The 14,687-nt window shown below is 46.9% G+C and overlaps 2 protein-coding genes across 2 annotated transcripts in view; one reads left to right on the top strand and one right to left on the bottom strand.

Annotated features, from left to right (window-relative positions):
* Nucleotides 1–44: 44 nt before the first annotated feature.
* LOC135813901 (ADP-ribosylation factor-like protein 6) lies at nucleotides 45–14,576 on the top strand. Its single transcript, XM_065326923.1, has 8 exons — nucleotides 45–433; nucleotides 1,765–1,826; nucleotides 3,467–3,535; nucleotides 8,318–8,412; nucleotides 8,961–9,037; nucleotides 12,982–13,034; nucleotides 13,493–13,548; nucleotides 14,105–14,576. Exons 1-8 carry the CDS (start codon nucleotides 311–313, stop codon nucleotides 14,125–14,127), a joined length of 558 nt encoding a protein of 185 aa, XP_065182995.1. The 5' UTR covers nucleotides 45–310; the 3' UTR covers nucleotides 14,128–14,576.
* Nucleotides 13,904–14,687, bottom strand: part of LOC135813899 (serine-rich adhesin for platelets-like) — a 20,699-nt gene continuing 19,915 nt past the window's right edge. Inside the window, exon 8 of the mRNA XM_065326922.1 lies at nucleotides 13,904–14,536. Coding sequence (XP_065182994.1) covers nucleotides 14,458–14,536 — 79 coding nt within the window. The 3' untranslated portion in view covers nucleotides 13,904–14,457. The remainder of the gene's footprint in view (nucleotides 14,537–14,687) is intronic.

Consider the following 14,687-nt stretch of genomic DNA (forward strand, 5'->3'; position numbering starts at 1 on the left):
CAAAACTAAGACAGTCTATGTAGATCTACATGATTGTCCTACGTGTTCAAAACTAGAAAAACAGAATCGTAGACCCTTTTCAATGAACCTTCTCCAGTTTTCCGCTAGCACTTGCAAAAATTAATAATAATATTATCATTCATTGGCTAGGTTGTGACGATCCAGACGAGGTCAAACGATTAGAGTCCCTTCATAGGCTTCAAGCCGTCCATAAGAGAAGCAGTTCCAAGCCACATCGTGTGCTGCACTCACTCGAACTTGTTTGATAGTAGTGAAGGACGTACTCACGTAGCTAGAGTCCAGCACAACCATGGGGATTATGGACGCGCTAGGAAAGCTGTTTGGTTGGAATAAGCGGAAAGCTGAAGTGCTGTGCGTAGGCCTGGACAACAGTGGAAAGTCTACCATCGTCAACCAGCTGAAGCCCGACAAAGTATGAACTTCTCGATGTGATGACCTGGTGTAGCCACGAGTCCTTTTTGTCCGTGTGTATGCGTATGTGTGTGTGTGTGTGTACATGGTGTGTGTATGTGTGTGTGTGTTTGGGCGCGTGTGTACATGGTATGTCACTATGTGTGTGAGTGGGTATGTGTGTGCGCGCCCGTGAGTGTATGTGATGTGCATTGGGCAGTTAAACTCTCGATATCCACGTTCATGTATCCGCGAGATGTAAAACACTCAAGTAATACTCTTGGCGCAAACGTGCTGCCCTACAGCGCTCCTCAATCTCCTCAATCTCACGGGCTACAAAGTCCAAATGCATGTATGGCTCGTTGTCTTGTGTGGTGCATGTACAGCATGTCGCAATGTATTTTGAGTTCCCTGGCTTGTTTGTGAAGTGGGCATAAGATAGTGTGAATACTTCAAAAAAAGAAGTAGCCGTCCATACTCGTACGCTACAATGTATTGATGACTGCATGTACTTCTTTTTTGAAGTAGTCAACTGCATGAAGATGGTATCCCCAATCGCAATGGCAAACATTGGCAAACATTGGCAAACATTGGCATACTGCACGTCATGTAGTACAGTCAAGTACGACAATGGAATACTGCTGCCTAGTGTGGGTGGGTTCATGGACATCCAGGCTGAACAGAATACAGCACAAGGCACTAAAAACGATTAGCCCAGGAGCCTGGCTCCCCAGCCTGAGACACCGCTGACTGGTTGCTGCGCTGTCGTTCACCTTCAAGCTATCCTACCTCCCAACAACAAGCCCCCTGAAGCCCATCCTCCCATCCATAGCCAACCCCCGCCCAATGGGTTGCCGATCTACTAGGCTAGCAATGGAGACTGCCCACTGCCATCCGGAGACTGCCCACTGCCATCCACTCTAGCTTATGTCAATGTTGCCCGTGTGCACTCGTAGCAGCCACCGGGGTTCTTACCCAGACTGCATTATTACCTTGTGGAACAGTCTACCAGTGGCCATCCTGTCAGCAGGGCTACAATCCAGACAACTCCAGTCCTTCAAGGAAAACTGTGCAACAAGTACAGGTTGCTGCACAAGTACGAGGGCAGTACCGCGGAATCGAGCCCGCGCCGCGATAGCGGCAAGGGCTGGATGACTGAGTATGTCGACTCCAATGCGACAGTCATTTGACATACGGGAAGTATCTGCTGCAGCTGAACTGGCAAACAGCCACCAACACCCTGTGAAACGGTGTAGACCAGCGCCTCACTAGCGTCTTCCCTCCCTCCTCACCACATGTTATCTCTCATTCTGCTTCTCTCACGTGTTGTTCATGTTTCGCTGCTCTGGGCAGGCACAATTAGATAACATAGTTCCGACAATCGGATTCAAAGTCGAGCAGTTCACTGCATCGGGGTAAGTGGCTGTGTACATGTATAATACCGGTTTTGTAGTTCCTTGATTAGTAGATCATGCCCTGTCAAAGGACCATGCCCTCTTAGAGGAGAATTCTCTGTCAGAGGATCAGGCACTGTTAGAGGATCATTCCCTGCTAGAGGACCATTCCCTGTTAGAGAACCACTCCCTGTTAGAAGACCATTCAATGTTGAGGACCATCCCCTTTTAAAGGACTATACCCTGTTAGAGGACCATGCCCTGTTAGGGGCTATCCGACATTATCGATAATTTTCACGAAACGAAAAAGTTTAGTTAGGACCCTCCCCCACCCCCCCCCCTGAACGAAAAATAGATTGACTTGACAGCAAGAATGCCTTGATGTCTCTCATATCAATATTTTTCAAAATGAAACTCCCCTTGACCCACCCACCCATACGAAACTTTTTCTCTTCGTGTAAAAGATCGACAATAATGGACGGCCCCTTAGAAGACTATTTCCTGTTAGAGGGCCATGCCCTGTCAGAGTATCATGCCTTGCCAGACCATCATGCCATGTAAGAAGACCATTCCCTATTAGAGGACCATTCAATATTAGAAGACCATCCCTATTAGAGGACCATTCCCTATTAGAAGAACATTCCCTATTAGAGGACCATTCCCTACTAGAAGACCATTCCCTATTAGAAGAACATTCCCTATTAGAGGACCATTCCCTATTAGAAGACCATTCCCTATTAGAGGACCATTCCCTACTAGAAGACCATTCCCTATTAGAAGAACATTCCCTATTAGAGGACCATTCCCTATTAGAAGACCATTCCCTATTAGAGGACCATTCCCTATTAGAAGAACATTCCCTATTAGAGGACCATTCCCTATTAGAAGACCATTCCCTATTAGAAAACCATTCCCTATTAGAAAAACATTCCCTATTAAAGGACCATTCCCTATTAGAAGAACATTCCCTATTAGAGGACCATTCCCTATTAGAAGAACATTCCCTATTAGAGGACCATTCCCTACTAGAAGACCATTCCCTATTAGAAGAACATTCCCTATTAGAGGACCATTCCCTATTAGAAGACCATTCCCTATTAGAAGAACATTCCCTATTAGAGGACCATTCCCTGTTAGAAGAACATTCCCTATTAGAGGACCATTCCCTATTAGAAGACCATTCCCTATTAGAAGAACATTCCCTATTAGAGGACCATTCCCTATTAGAAGACCATTCCCTATTAGAAGAACATTCCCTATTAGAGGACCATTCCCTGTTAGAAGAACATTCCCTATTAGAGGACCATTCCCTATTAGAAGACCATTCCCTATTAGAAGACCATTCCCTATTAGAAGACCATGCCTGTACACTCAGGGCTGTAGCTCGCTTCATCAGATTCCATTGAGCAGTAGTGTACAGTGTACACTGTACATGTACAGGAGTACGCATTGCGTATACATCGCCAACTCTTTCCTGCACGAACGCTTGACGAGAGACTGTGCTGTACACTTTCCACTGCTCGCCGCCCCTGGATCTGCCAGTGACGTGTGCTTATGACAGCCCTGCCTGTGTGTGTGTGTGTGTATGTGTGTGTGTATGTGTGTGTGTGTGTGTGTGTGTGTGTGTGTGTGTGTGTTATGTTGGTGTCATGCTGCATTAGTGTCACATTCACCGTGTTTGATATGGCTGGACAGTCTCGCTATCGAGTAGTCTGGGAGAGATACTACAAGTAAGTTCCGTCACATTTTTGTTTGCAATAAATGATTGCCAGCTGGCTGTGGTATTTGCATTTGAAAACAGGCCAGCGTTAGAACTCTATTTGCACTTCAAGTTAGTTTAGTCATATGCATGTAAGTGACCACAGGAGTTGGAAAACTTGACAAAATTAATGATGCTGCTTCTTCATACTACAAGTAAATGAAAAATCAAACAAAATGCGGCCCATTGGTAAGCGAATTAGCCTTTCCTAGGCTGATCCACACATGGAAGATGTTTCTTTTTAATGCATCAGTGGAGACATGGGTAGTGTTGACTCAGGCCTACAGTTCTAGGTACTTTACGGTCTGTGTTTTTTTCTTCCTTTTTGCAAAACCAATCCGGTGGAGAGGGCGCAACTCCCCCAAAACAACAAGTAACTCCAAAGCACGAAAAAAAGGCCAAAAACTAAACCAAGAACATGTGCATTAACATGTTGTTTAGAAAGACAGGACAAGTGAATAATTAGTCAGTCCATTGTTCATGATGGTCTCCGACGGTTACGTCGGCAAGCGAGCCTCCGCCACTGCCAAAGCAGCGTGGGCTCCGCAGGAGGGTGCAAATTTCAAACCAAAATGTATACGCCTGCAACCGCGAATGCACATAATACACGATTTCAGAAGGCTGAATGAAATCCTGCATTTAACAAAGGCCATAACATGTGAGTAGTGCTCGCCCCTCTTCTCAACAGATGAGCAATGCGTTTGTAGAGTGCCGTTGACGCCGCACCCATTCCGCCACTGGCTGACATGATCGCCGGAACAAATGAGGCTTGCTCAACCTACCTCACCCTCTCCTCATAGCACCTTTTCTTTTCTTTTTCGTGTCGCTGATACACAAAAGTTTGCGGTGCAGATCGATTTGAGTGTGAGTGAGGGTTAAAAACCCGTATATCAATAAGTGTACACTCAAAACGACTGCCCCACAAACCATTGGCAGCGATATCCAACCGGGCACGGTCCTCCACATTCGCGGTCCGGTAGCGAAGACACTCCCCCGTCAGTGGTTGTAGTACGGGCTCAATGGACACACTGGTGCACACTTCGTCCAGCAACTGGGCTGTGACGTCCCGAATTCCATTGTGTCTAATGGAGGGAAACCCTCCATAGGCGCACGACAACGTATGCGCGACAGTTGCCTCTTGGCCGCAAGAACAGTGTGACGGTACCCGGGCCGGCATCCATCCATAACGGAGGCAGAGTCCGTCCCAGAACTCTCCCTTTGATAAATTAAAATGATACTTCTTAAGAGGAAGTTCGACGACCCCTTCTCCTTCGCGACGGCAATGGCATGTCGTAGCGACTCCGACGCACTGCCCGGTGTTGGGTCGGATTCCGATTTCTGATGACGCCGGGAAGATACCTTGGTGTCTCTCTTGGCCGACCTGATTAATGTCACGGAATCACCGATGGAGCCGTCCCTGGACAAGATTCTCCGAGATAGAGGGTTTGTCATCCGAACCGACGATTCGTATTGTTGGCATAGGGATACAGGATTAATCAAACCGAGCCCACCGAGACGACACGGCAAAGCCAGAAGCCGCCGGATGGTTTCCCCTGGAGGGGGGGGGGGGAGGAGGAGGGGCATGGCAAGTTAAGACGGGAATCAGTTCTGTCTTGACAATGTCCTCCAGCGGTTTGAACATGGGTTCGGGTACCTTCATGGCACGACAGAGGAACACCCACCTACCCCTGAGGCCCATCACATACGTAGAATACGCAGCCTGCGGTTGGATTTTCGCAAATACTGCTAACTTCCTCAGTTCTCCCATCCATTCCTCCACCTTTGTTTTGATATAACTTTGAAGAAAGTTGTCCCTTCCGATTGCTGCGCCAAGACGTCGTGATCCCTCGTCCGTTATTGTAACACCAGTGTCTGGAAACAATTCAGTTGCCTCCTGGTAACACCTTTCCTTTACAAGGGCCGATTTCTTTGGGTTCACGTAATATCCATAGGCCGGTCCTCTCTTGTCCATTATGTCACATCATAGACGGAGCCTGAAAAAATGAGCAGCAGCGGATGAATCGTCTGCGAACCACGAGTGCACCGCACCCGCCTCATCCGCTTAACGTATCAAGGGCATTATTCCCAAAGCGTACATATACATGGCGAGGGGATCACCCTGTGTTGTCCATTCCTGCGACAGGATACTTTCACCGTCCACGTAGAGATGAGCGGGGTCACGGTAGGTATTAATTAGAACGGTAGCGAGTGATGGACACAAGTGCCGAACATTTCTTAAGCAAGTCTGTCGATTCAGTCTGCTGAACGCATTACTTACGTCCGCCATCAGAATTCCTTTGGTGTCATCCAGCTCAACGGCCTGTTGCTCAGGCCTACAGTACTGCTGGGCGGCGAAGAACTGTGGGGGGGGGGGGGGTCAGGGTTCTAGCCTAGCCCGTTCTTATTTTTAGCGAACACAGCAGTTTCGTTCTTATTCGATGGTACAGTCTTACATGTACATTAATGCAGAGTTATACGTCTGAGTGTACATTATAATGTATATTATTCCCGTAGCTATGCAGAAGACGTTACTTCAGTAACGTCTGGCGCTAGCCAGGGTCCACACAGCTTTAATTTGGTATTTGTTTGTGTGTTTGTGTCACGCCTGGCGCTATCCCGTATCTGTCCCGTACCGTACCGTACCATCAAACACAGCTGGCCACAAACAGCTGGCCACAATATTCAAATAGGGCTTTCAAATGCAAGATCATAACGTGAAGCAACTTGGAAGAATGAGTATGAATGCGAAGTGTATTGGGGAATGCATGTAGGGCGATAGCGCGGGTTCGAATCCCGGGTTATGCCTTAAAATAAAATAGGAGAATTGAAAAATTTATAACATCCCCATGCTTTTTTTGCCTAGGTCATCAAGTAAATTAGTTGGTAGATGGTGTCGTATTACTCTCGACCGTATCTGTCCCGTACCGTACCGTACCGTACCATCAAAGACAGCTGGCCACAAACAGCTGGCCACGATATTCAAATAGGGCTTTCAAATGCAAGATCATAGCGTGAAGCAACTTGGAAGAATTAGTATGCGAAGTGTATCGGGGGATGCATGCAGGGCGATAGTGCGGGTTCGAATCCCAGGTTATGTCTTGAAAAAAAAAGAGAAATGAAAAATTTATAACACCCCTGTGCTTTTTTGCCTAGGTCATCAAGGCAAAAAAGCATAGCGTAGGGCCCTGAGCTTCCAAGCTCTCTCGTTACGGTTTCCATTCCGATCCGCAAAAAATCCAGCCTGCACAGTTCTTAATTTTAAAAAAAGGTGAAATTCTAGCCTGGCCGTTCTTCAGCGCCTGATAGTACTGTATCTGTTCAGTACTGAAGCACATACTCTATGTCAACAAATATTTGGCGCATATTTATTTTCGTCTATTTTTGGCCTGGTCATATTTGGCCGAAATTTTGTTTTACAAGTTTCAGTGTGACAGAGATACAGTCAGCAGCAGGACAGGCCGAAAATGTATGCGGCCAAAATGTGTTGTAGCCCTGGGAGGCCGAAATTTGAATGGGCCGAAAATTTGTAGACTTGCAGTAGTATGCTAACCCCTGCCATATATACTAATGTCATCGACTATGAAACAATGGTTTCCATGGATGCTCCATGGTTAGTCCGAATGAAAGAAACTTGAAACTCTATCCATGATGGATTGTTGCAAGGTGTGTTATTAGTGGCAATACAGCGTCTTGTGCTGTAAAGTGACTGTCAGCGGCATGCCTGACCTTGTGGCATCCAACATCACGGTTTGGCCTTGGGGCTGGTGTCACTGTTTTTACTGGCATTTGGTGAGGTTGACTTTAATGTACATGTATATTAAACAGTGCAATAGAACGTACGACTCGTACACATACGGCCAAGGGACACAAAACAACAATGCGAGAGAATAGGCAGGATCCTAAAAAAAGTACTTCAGAAGTGTATGTCCACGCGGCATCCTCCGATAAGTTTGTACCCAATGTGAAGATAAACTTTGGTATTGTTTGACTGTAGTGTGATAGGAGTCATGAGAGTGTTACTTTACACCTACGTGACCTAGACCATGTATGTGTGCCTGTACCTGTGCGGGTACATATGCATGTATGTGTACAGGTACACATACATGCATATGTACATGTACACATACATGCTTATGTACCTGTACATGCAACTGGGCCTGATCATGCTGGGTCAGCCCTAACGAGCCCTTCACACTGGTCACCACCATGCCAGTCACGGTGAGCCATTCCTGTTCACACTGGCAACAGGTGAGTTCACACCAAGCTACCAGCCTGTCAGCAGTGTGGAGCCACAGTGACGTGGCGGGAAAGAGGTGAGAAGGCTTCGCACGTACTAGCACTTGGCACCAGCATGGTGGCTTCTAAGGACAATAAATTCAGCAACCTTGCAACACCAAGGCCAGTTATCCCAGCAGCAGCAGCAGAGGAAGAAGAAGTCGATGGAGAGAAAGCAGCAGCAGCAGCAGCAGAAGAAGATGAAGCAGCAGCAGCAACCTTGCCCAGGACTCAGACAAGGCTTCATCAGGTCAGCCACCTCTGAGGACTTGTGTCGTCAGCTAAAAATAGGATTACCGCCCGACATGCAACCTGTGCCGAAAGCAGCTTCTTGCCAATCTTGGGTGGTGAATGATAAGGGTAAGGATACGGAGGATAAGTGTTCTGGTATTCCTGAGTTGCTACTTGGGCTAATATCATGTGCCTATGCTCCATGCTGTGTGCTGTGTGCTGTGTGTGTTCTTGTTGAACACTGCAGGACGGTGAAGGGGATCATCTTTGTGGTGGATAGTAGTGAACGCCTGCGCATGGCCACGGCCAAGGATGAACTCGAGAGGCTTCTTACTCACAAGGGTAGGTTGACGCTATGCTGCGGTGCTGCCCTAGCAATGCCGGGTGTTTCAAATGTAACACCTCGACACCTCGACACCTCAATTCCACATACACACACGCATGCACGGGTGTGCTCACTTGCTTGCTAATGCCCCCCCCCCCCCACACACACACACATGCACTCATAGCAAGTTTTTGGAATTGTACCTGCATGTGTGCATGTGTTGACCAATGGGCTACTACTGGCTAGACTTAGTCGTGTGTACTCTGTGATGACTGGTATCATGTACTAACGTCACTGGGAACAAGGATAAATACAGCTGGGTCCCATCCTGTCCACTTTGATACAATCACTTAGTCTACTGAAAATTATCTTCACCCTCGTACTCGGGTGTGTTGCTGAGGCAATAGGTAGTACAATTATTTCGGAGTCCACCCCTGGTATAGGAATCCAAGCTGTTTCTGCCTATTGATTTATCCGCAGTATTCCTTGGATCATTCTTCCCTCTCCGGCCCCGTGTTACCTATGCAGCTGTGTGTGTATTGTTTCCATGGTCTTGGTTCTGAAGATGTGGTGGATCGACACATACCGCTGTTGATCTTTGCCAACAAGATGGATGTACATGACTCTATTTCTGCTATCGAGGTGAGCAATTTCAACTGCAATGCTATCCCTGCTATTGCCACCACCTCGAACAAGGGTGGTGGCATTGGCCGTATTGAACAGGAGCGCATACCAACCTTCAGGGCCCGCCACGACCATACAAAATTCAAAAAGCTTCGACAACCATTTTGAAAAATGGCGATTGCCGCGCAGGCCAGCGTTCGTGCAGTCATAGCGGCTACGCACCAGAGTTCGTGCTGATCAATGTACAGCGATGTACAGTCGAGTTCCTGGTGTAGTCTGTACAGCGAAGGGCCAGTACCGAAGGGAATCTTGTTTGATACCGGGAAAGACACGAGGAGAAGACGTCCTCCAAGCCATCTTGGTCATTTTTCTCAATCCGCTGGTGCATTTTGACCAAGATATGTCCGTGAGATACTGGTGAACTGGAGTCCTGGCATCTACACGATTTCGCCTCGGCCTTTTCTTGTTGCACTTGCAGATATGCACACGGCTGCCAGGTTTTGTTGGTGCGCGTGAGTGCGCACGGCCGACCTTGATGTTTTCAAAAAAGTAAAACAGCGGTTCTACTTCGCCGATTCTCACCGTCAAGAAGCTCATTTTCTCGGTCTTGGAATTCTCTATCGGTTTACCGTCCCCGATTTCTATTTTTCTCTTCATTCACTTGTTTGCACGTCTTCGAGTTTCAGTGATTTCACCATCCGATCTCAGCCAAACGAAGGCCAAATCGAAAAATTCAAGACGGTAACCCTCCAAAGATCACGAATCCACAATGGCCTAATGTCTAAAACCAACGAGTACAGCCAAGTTCAGCTCGGAAAACACCCCACAATTGCAAGAAACGGCCCGTTTTGCCGTGCGCTGATTGGTCAAAACCTGGAGACCGTTATTGACGCATTGTACGGTCGTGGTGAGCCCTGACCTTAACCTATGGGAAGAGTGGACACAGTGGTGGTTGTAAGGTCACGGCCACCACCCAGTGTTCACTCTGCCCATGGTGGTGATGGTGTAAGGTTGGCATGTGATCCTGATCAACAAACTCACAAACTAGACCTAGAATATTCGTCCGTAGCAGAAGGTACTGAAACTGGCACAGAGCAAAACGAAACGCTCTATGAATTCTCCAGCTTTGGAAATGTTCTGATTTCAATTGAAAAATGCAGGCAAGATGCAGGTTCTGTCTCTGCCACTACTGGTGAACAATTGGAGTCCTTAGAAAAGGAAAGAAAGCAGCAGACTGAGGTGAGGCTGGAAGAGGAATAGCGTTGCTTTAGACATGGTGTTTTAGACTGTGACAGGGCAACGTTATGCTCTGTGACCCTTCATGGGCACACTGTGCTACAGTGCGGATCGGCAATAGGGTTGTCGGCTATAGTAATATACCTCTTATTGTGATCGTATTCTCAAATTCATTTTCGAAAACCACCCCTTTCTAGACATATTGGATCGGCTATAGTAATATATCGGCTATAATGATAGGATTTCTTTGTCAAAATGATTTTATTGCATACATTTTTCATCGGCTATAGTGATTTGATCATAAAAAATTATACATCGTACATGGCGAGATCTGACCGCGGCAGTCAGGAAGCGCTGGTACGACTATGATATCCCTCGGAGGAACTTCGGAATGTTTGGCGTTGGCTGTGCTTGTTCCGGGGCATCCTCGAGCGAGAGCGGAGGCAGTATGAGTACCAGCGCTGAAGCGCTACTGTGGTCTCCGCTGAGATGTTGGAGAAGGCATTCAGGTAACAGCGAAGATGATCAGGGACGCGGAGAAGCTTCTCCGTGACATACGACATCACGCGTCGATCGACCTGCCACTTGGAACGGTTTCAGTCGAGCGATGGCGACCCAGACTGAGACTCTACTCCCACTATTCGATCCTGTAGATATTGTTGATATGTCGATTGAATGTGTTGAAATGTTTCTCTTCTCTTCTTGTTGAACACTGAAAACTCATGTCAAAAAGTGACGAAGTTTTTGTTTCCACAGGAAGTAGCTCTGCACTGCGCGTGCGCGTACTGCACAGTCACATCAAGAGTAGAAAAACAAGAGTGTGCAACTCGCGGATGGGTAGGCCCACGGCAGAATTTTTTGTTGACGTAACGAGCTGCGAGCCTTTCGGAAAGTTTTTCCTCGTGCTCTTGGCCGGCTTTACACTACAAGGTCGGTGCCCAGCACGTGCTCTCACACTGCTCTGCGGCGAAATGCGCGTTCTTCTGAAAAAAGGTGACGTCAACAAAAAATTCCGCCATGGGCGGGGTATCTGCAGATTGTGCAGGAGAGATCCGGAGTTGCACACTCTTGTTTATCTACTCTTATAGTCTGTTTCAAAAAGATTAGCAATCAGGTTTTGGTCTTAAAAAGTATGAAGATAAGGGAAAATTGGACAACGAAGTACATAAAAGGGCTGGTTAGGGCACGGCAAATTGTTCTGTGAAGGTTTCGGAACAATTGGACCAGCCGTTAAGGAGTTAGAATTTCGGCCAGGTTTCCGGCCTTTTCCCATGGTTTACAATTTGCCCTGGAAGCCAGTATCGATTTTTCTATCAAAACCCACGATTTATCTTTTCCTTTCTGGCCTTGTGGTTATGGATGCTGTCTGCTGACCATGAAGTTGCGAGTTCAAATCCCAACCTATCTTCAAGTCACACTTTTGTTCATTGTTTTTTTGGTGATCAAGCAGACTTGTTGTTGTTCACGGTTGTTGTTGTTGGAGCTCCCGCTTCCTTTCGAACTGACTGACACTTGACTGGCTCACGCCATGTGAACACACCCTCAACACTGAAACGGTGTGAGTGAATACGGAAGTCATTGCGCTGTAGCTACGTGTTGAATACACCGGCACATCGATCGATCGAATTTTTTTTGAGAATTATTTTAGTATTTCAAGATCGCCAATTTATTTGAATTTAGAAGTCAACGTCGTCTTCTATCAGCTTCCACAGGCGTCTGCTTTTCTCAAAATGTTGTCGAAGTCATACGGATAACTTCGCCAAGTCATGGCCTTGGGAATGAGTCTGTGTCGATGTCGTTTTCGTCACATGGTGAGAGTAAATTGCATCGCAGCTCAAAGAAACTATTTGGTCACAAAACATATTGGGACCCATGCCGCTCGTCAGCCTTGGCATTTACTACACTTTTGATATGTCCTCTCTGACTCCAGTCCATAATCGATACGAGGAAGAACTCGTTTGTTGTGAACCAGACGTACACGACTGTACCGACATCGACCTGAGTGAGTTGTCATTTTTCATGCTTTCGCGCGGAATATTTCTTCGAGTTCACAGTGAGTTTTTGCAGGCAGCGCTCGAGCGCTCATACGGTAAGACGGCAAACTCCCCGGGCGATCACCAGGATTGCTAATCTTTTTGAAACTGACTGTAGTCACATGCACAGCACGCTTCTGCACGCTGCACTGATTTGAATGGCACCATACACGCATATGTGTCAGGCATACCAAAGTATGCATATCGCCTGTAGTAAAATATCGCCTATAGTGATATTTTCACGAAAATCAAACACCAACGCTATAGCCGATCCGTACTGTATTCCATGCAAAGCTGAAGAGCGGCCATGGGCTCATCCCCGGCTGTACACCAGGTTCTCTGAAAGGAGTATTGTGTCACACCTCAGAACCAAGTCGGTAGAGGTGGAACTGCATGTACCTGTAGCTCAGTGAGACTGGCGGCTGACACTGGGCTCACCGTGCTGTCTGTATTACTAGTATGCACTCCTACTGGCCATGGGTTGGGACCTACAGACTTTACTCGTCACAGTATTGGCCTTGGGTTGGGACCTACACTGGCTACAGACTTTACTTGTGTGGACAATGATCTAGGCTAGTCAACAGATCCATTCACTGGACGTGGCTAGTGGAGTGTACTGAATTACTCTTGAAGATCAGCACTAGTCTTGGTGATTAATTGTCTTTGTTCAAATAATGTTTTTTGCTTCTTCAGTGCTCAGAAGAACTGGGATTGAGTGAGATCAAGACCAAGCCTTGGAATATCTTGTGAGTGCCACACTATTCTATAACCTGTCTGATCGCTGAGAGGCCACTGTAGATAAATCAGTGCACACTGAGTCCTCCGCAGTCCCCCCCCCCCCCCCCCACACACACACACACTGGCATACACACACACAGACCAGATGCGGCGACCACACCGAATTCCTTGGTCTGATTCCTAGCTGGCATAAAGCAGATAAGGCTTACGGAAAGGCTACCCTCCCTGTTTACAGGGTGAGCCCATACAGCTTTCAGCAAGATTGAGCCTGTGCATGTTTTTAGCATACATGTGCGTGGTTCATGTGGTTGTATTCTCTCAAGTAGCTAATGCAAGTAAGTGTCAAATCCAGAGCACTTGCCGGTCAGAATGCAGGACCGGTGCTGCCCGCTCAGTGTAGCAGCTGGAACTGATGATCTCTATTGCAGTACCTGTACCTGTATGCTGTCGTGTTTCTATGCTATAGTGCGAGCAATGCGTTGACTGGCGAGGGCCTTAGCGATGGAATAGAGTGGCTTTCAGGTACAGTGGCAAACCTTTGGCAACTCCTTAGCCCTAGTCCTAGAATCATGAGCAAGGCATCCATCCTGATGTGCACAGGGATTTTAGAGAACTTGCCGGTTATGCCGGGAAGATTTCACATAGGAGTGAATTCACCTTCTTTCACTAGGAAACAAGTCGTTTTGTTAGCAGCTAGCCTAGCCGATTGCATCTATGGAAGACAAGCAATGTACAGCTGAGCGAAAACTTCCAAATTTGAACACATGGCAAGTGCAATCTTAAAATGATATTGAGGCTATTCATTGGTAAGACCTGCTTGATTTCATTTGGACTGCCTCACGACGGCCCGCCACTGCTTGCACACATGGAACACCAGTCCTGTTCCCGATTTCTGTTCACAACATCAGCCATATTGTCATGTGACATCATCATCATGTGACCAAGGAAAATATCCTCAATGGTTCCGTATTACTGAATCAGTGTGGAAATGCATGCACGTGGTGGCTATGCGCTTGCGTACGGATTCTGTGTGTTTGGTGGCTCTTGCATGCACGCGTGGTGCTGTGTTTTCATGCAGATGCTCTTCAGCAGACAATGTGAGAGGACTGGACTGTAATACCAGCATAACTGAACACTCTGGGCGAAGGAAAATCAAAATAGATCCAAGAAGCAACCACTGAACTGAGAACAAGAAATGCAACAAACACATCTACTATATCTGCAAGTGTTTCAAATTTCTGTGTAATTAGATATCATCTCAAGCTAGCTGCCTAAATTGTTCAAAACTTACTAAAATTACTACTCAATTCTTATGGGATACTCAAATTGTAAACTGTATGTATATCACAGACCTATAGAACTTCTACTCAACTTCTATATCAAACTATATTCAAGATCATCTCATGCATATTTTGAGTTGTTTTTGTTCTCTTAGTCTTCTGGTAATTCCTGTAGCCTGTTCTCCATGCGGTCAAGTTCTCTTTCTAAATCTTGCAACCTGTGAAAGGTCCTGTGAGCAGAAAAATAGGACAAAAATAAGCACACTATGAGTTTCAGTGGCGTTCGATGGTCAATCACAGTTTGAGGAGAGCAGCATCCCTCGACACTGCCTCCACGTACTGCCTGCCTACTGAATACAGGTCCAGCAATCTCCACTGGGG

This window comes from Sycon ciliatum, chromosome 4 (genome assembly GCF_964019385.1).
Source record: "Sycon ciliatum chromosome 4, ocSycCili1.1, whole genome shotgun sequence".
Lineage (NCBI taxonomy): Eukaryota > Metazoa > Porifera > Calcarea > Leucosolenida > Sycettidae > Sycon > Sycon ciliatum.

Bases quoted from the DNA above. Each gene is read 5' to 3' on its own strand.
- LOC135813901 (XM_065326923.1), top strand. From the start codon at position 311: ATGGGGATTATGGACGCGCTAGGAAAGCTGTTTGGTTGGAATAAGCGG. The intron at 9,038-12,981 runs GTGAGCAATTTC...TTGCTTCTTCAG, and splicing joins ACTCTATTTCTGCTATCGAG to TGCTCAGAAGAACTGGGATT. The intron at 13,549-14,104 runs GTACAGTGGCAA...GTTTTCATGCAG, and splicing joins TGGAATAGAGTGGCTTTCAG to ATGCTCTTCAGCAGACAATG.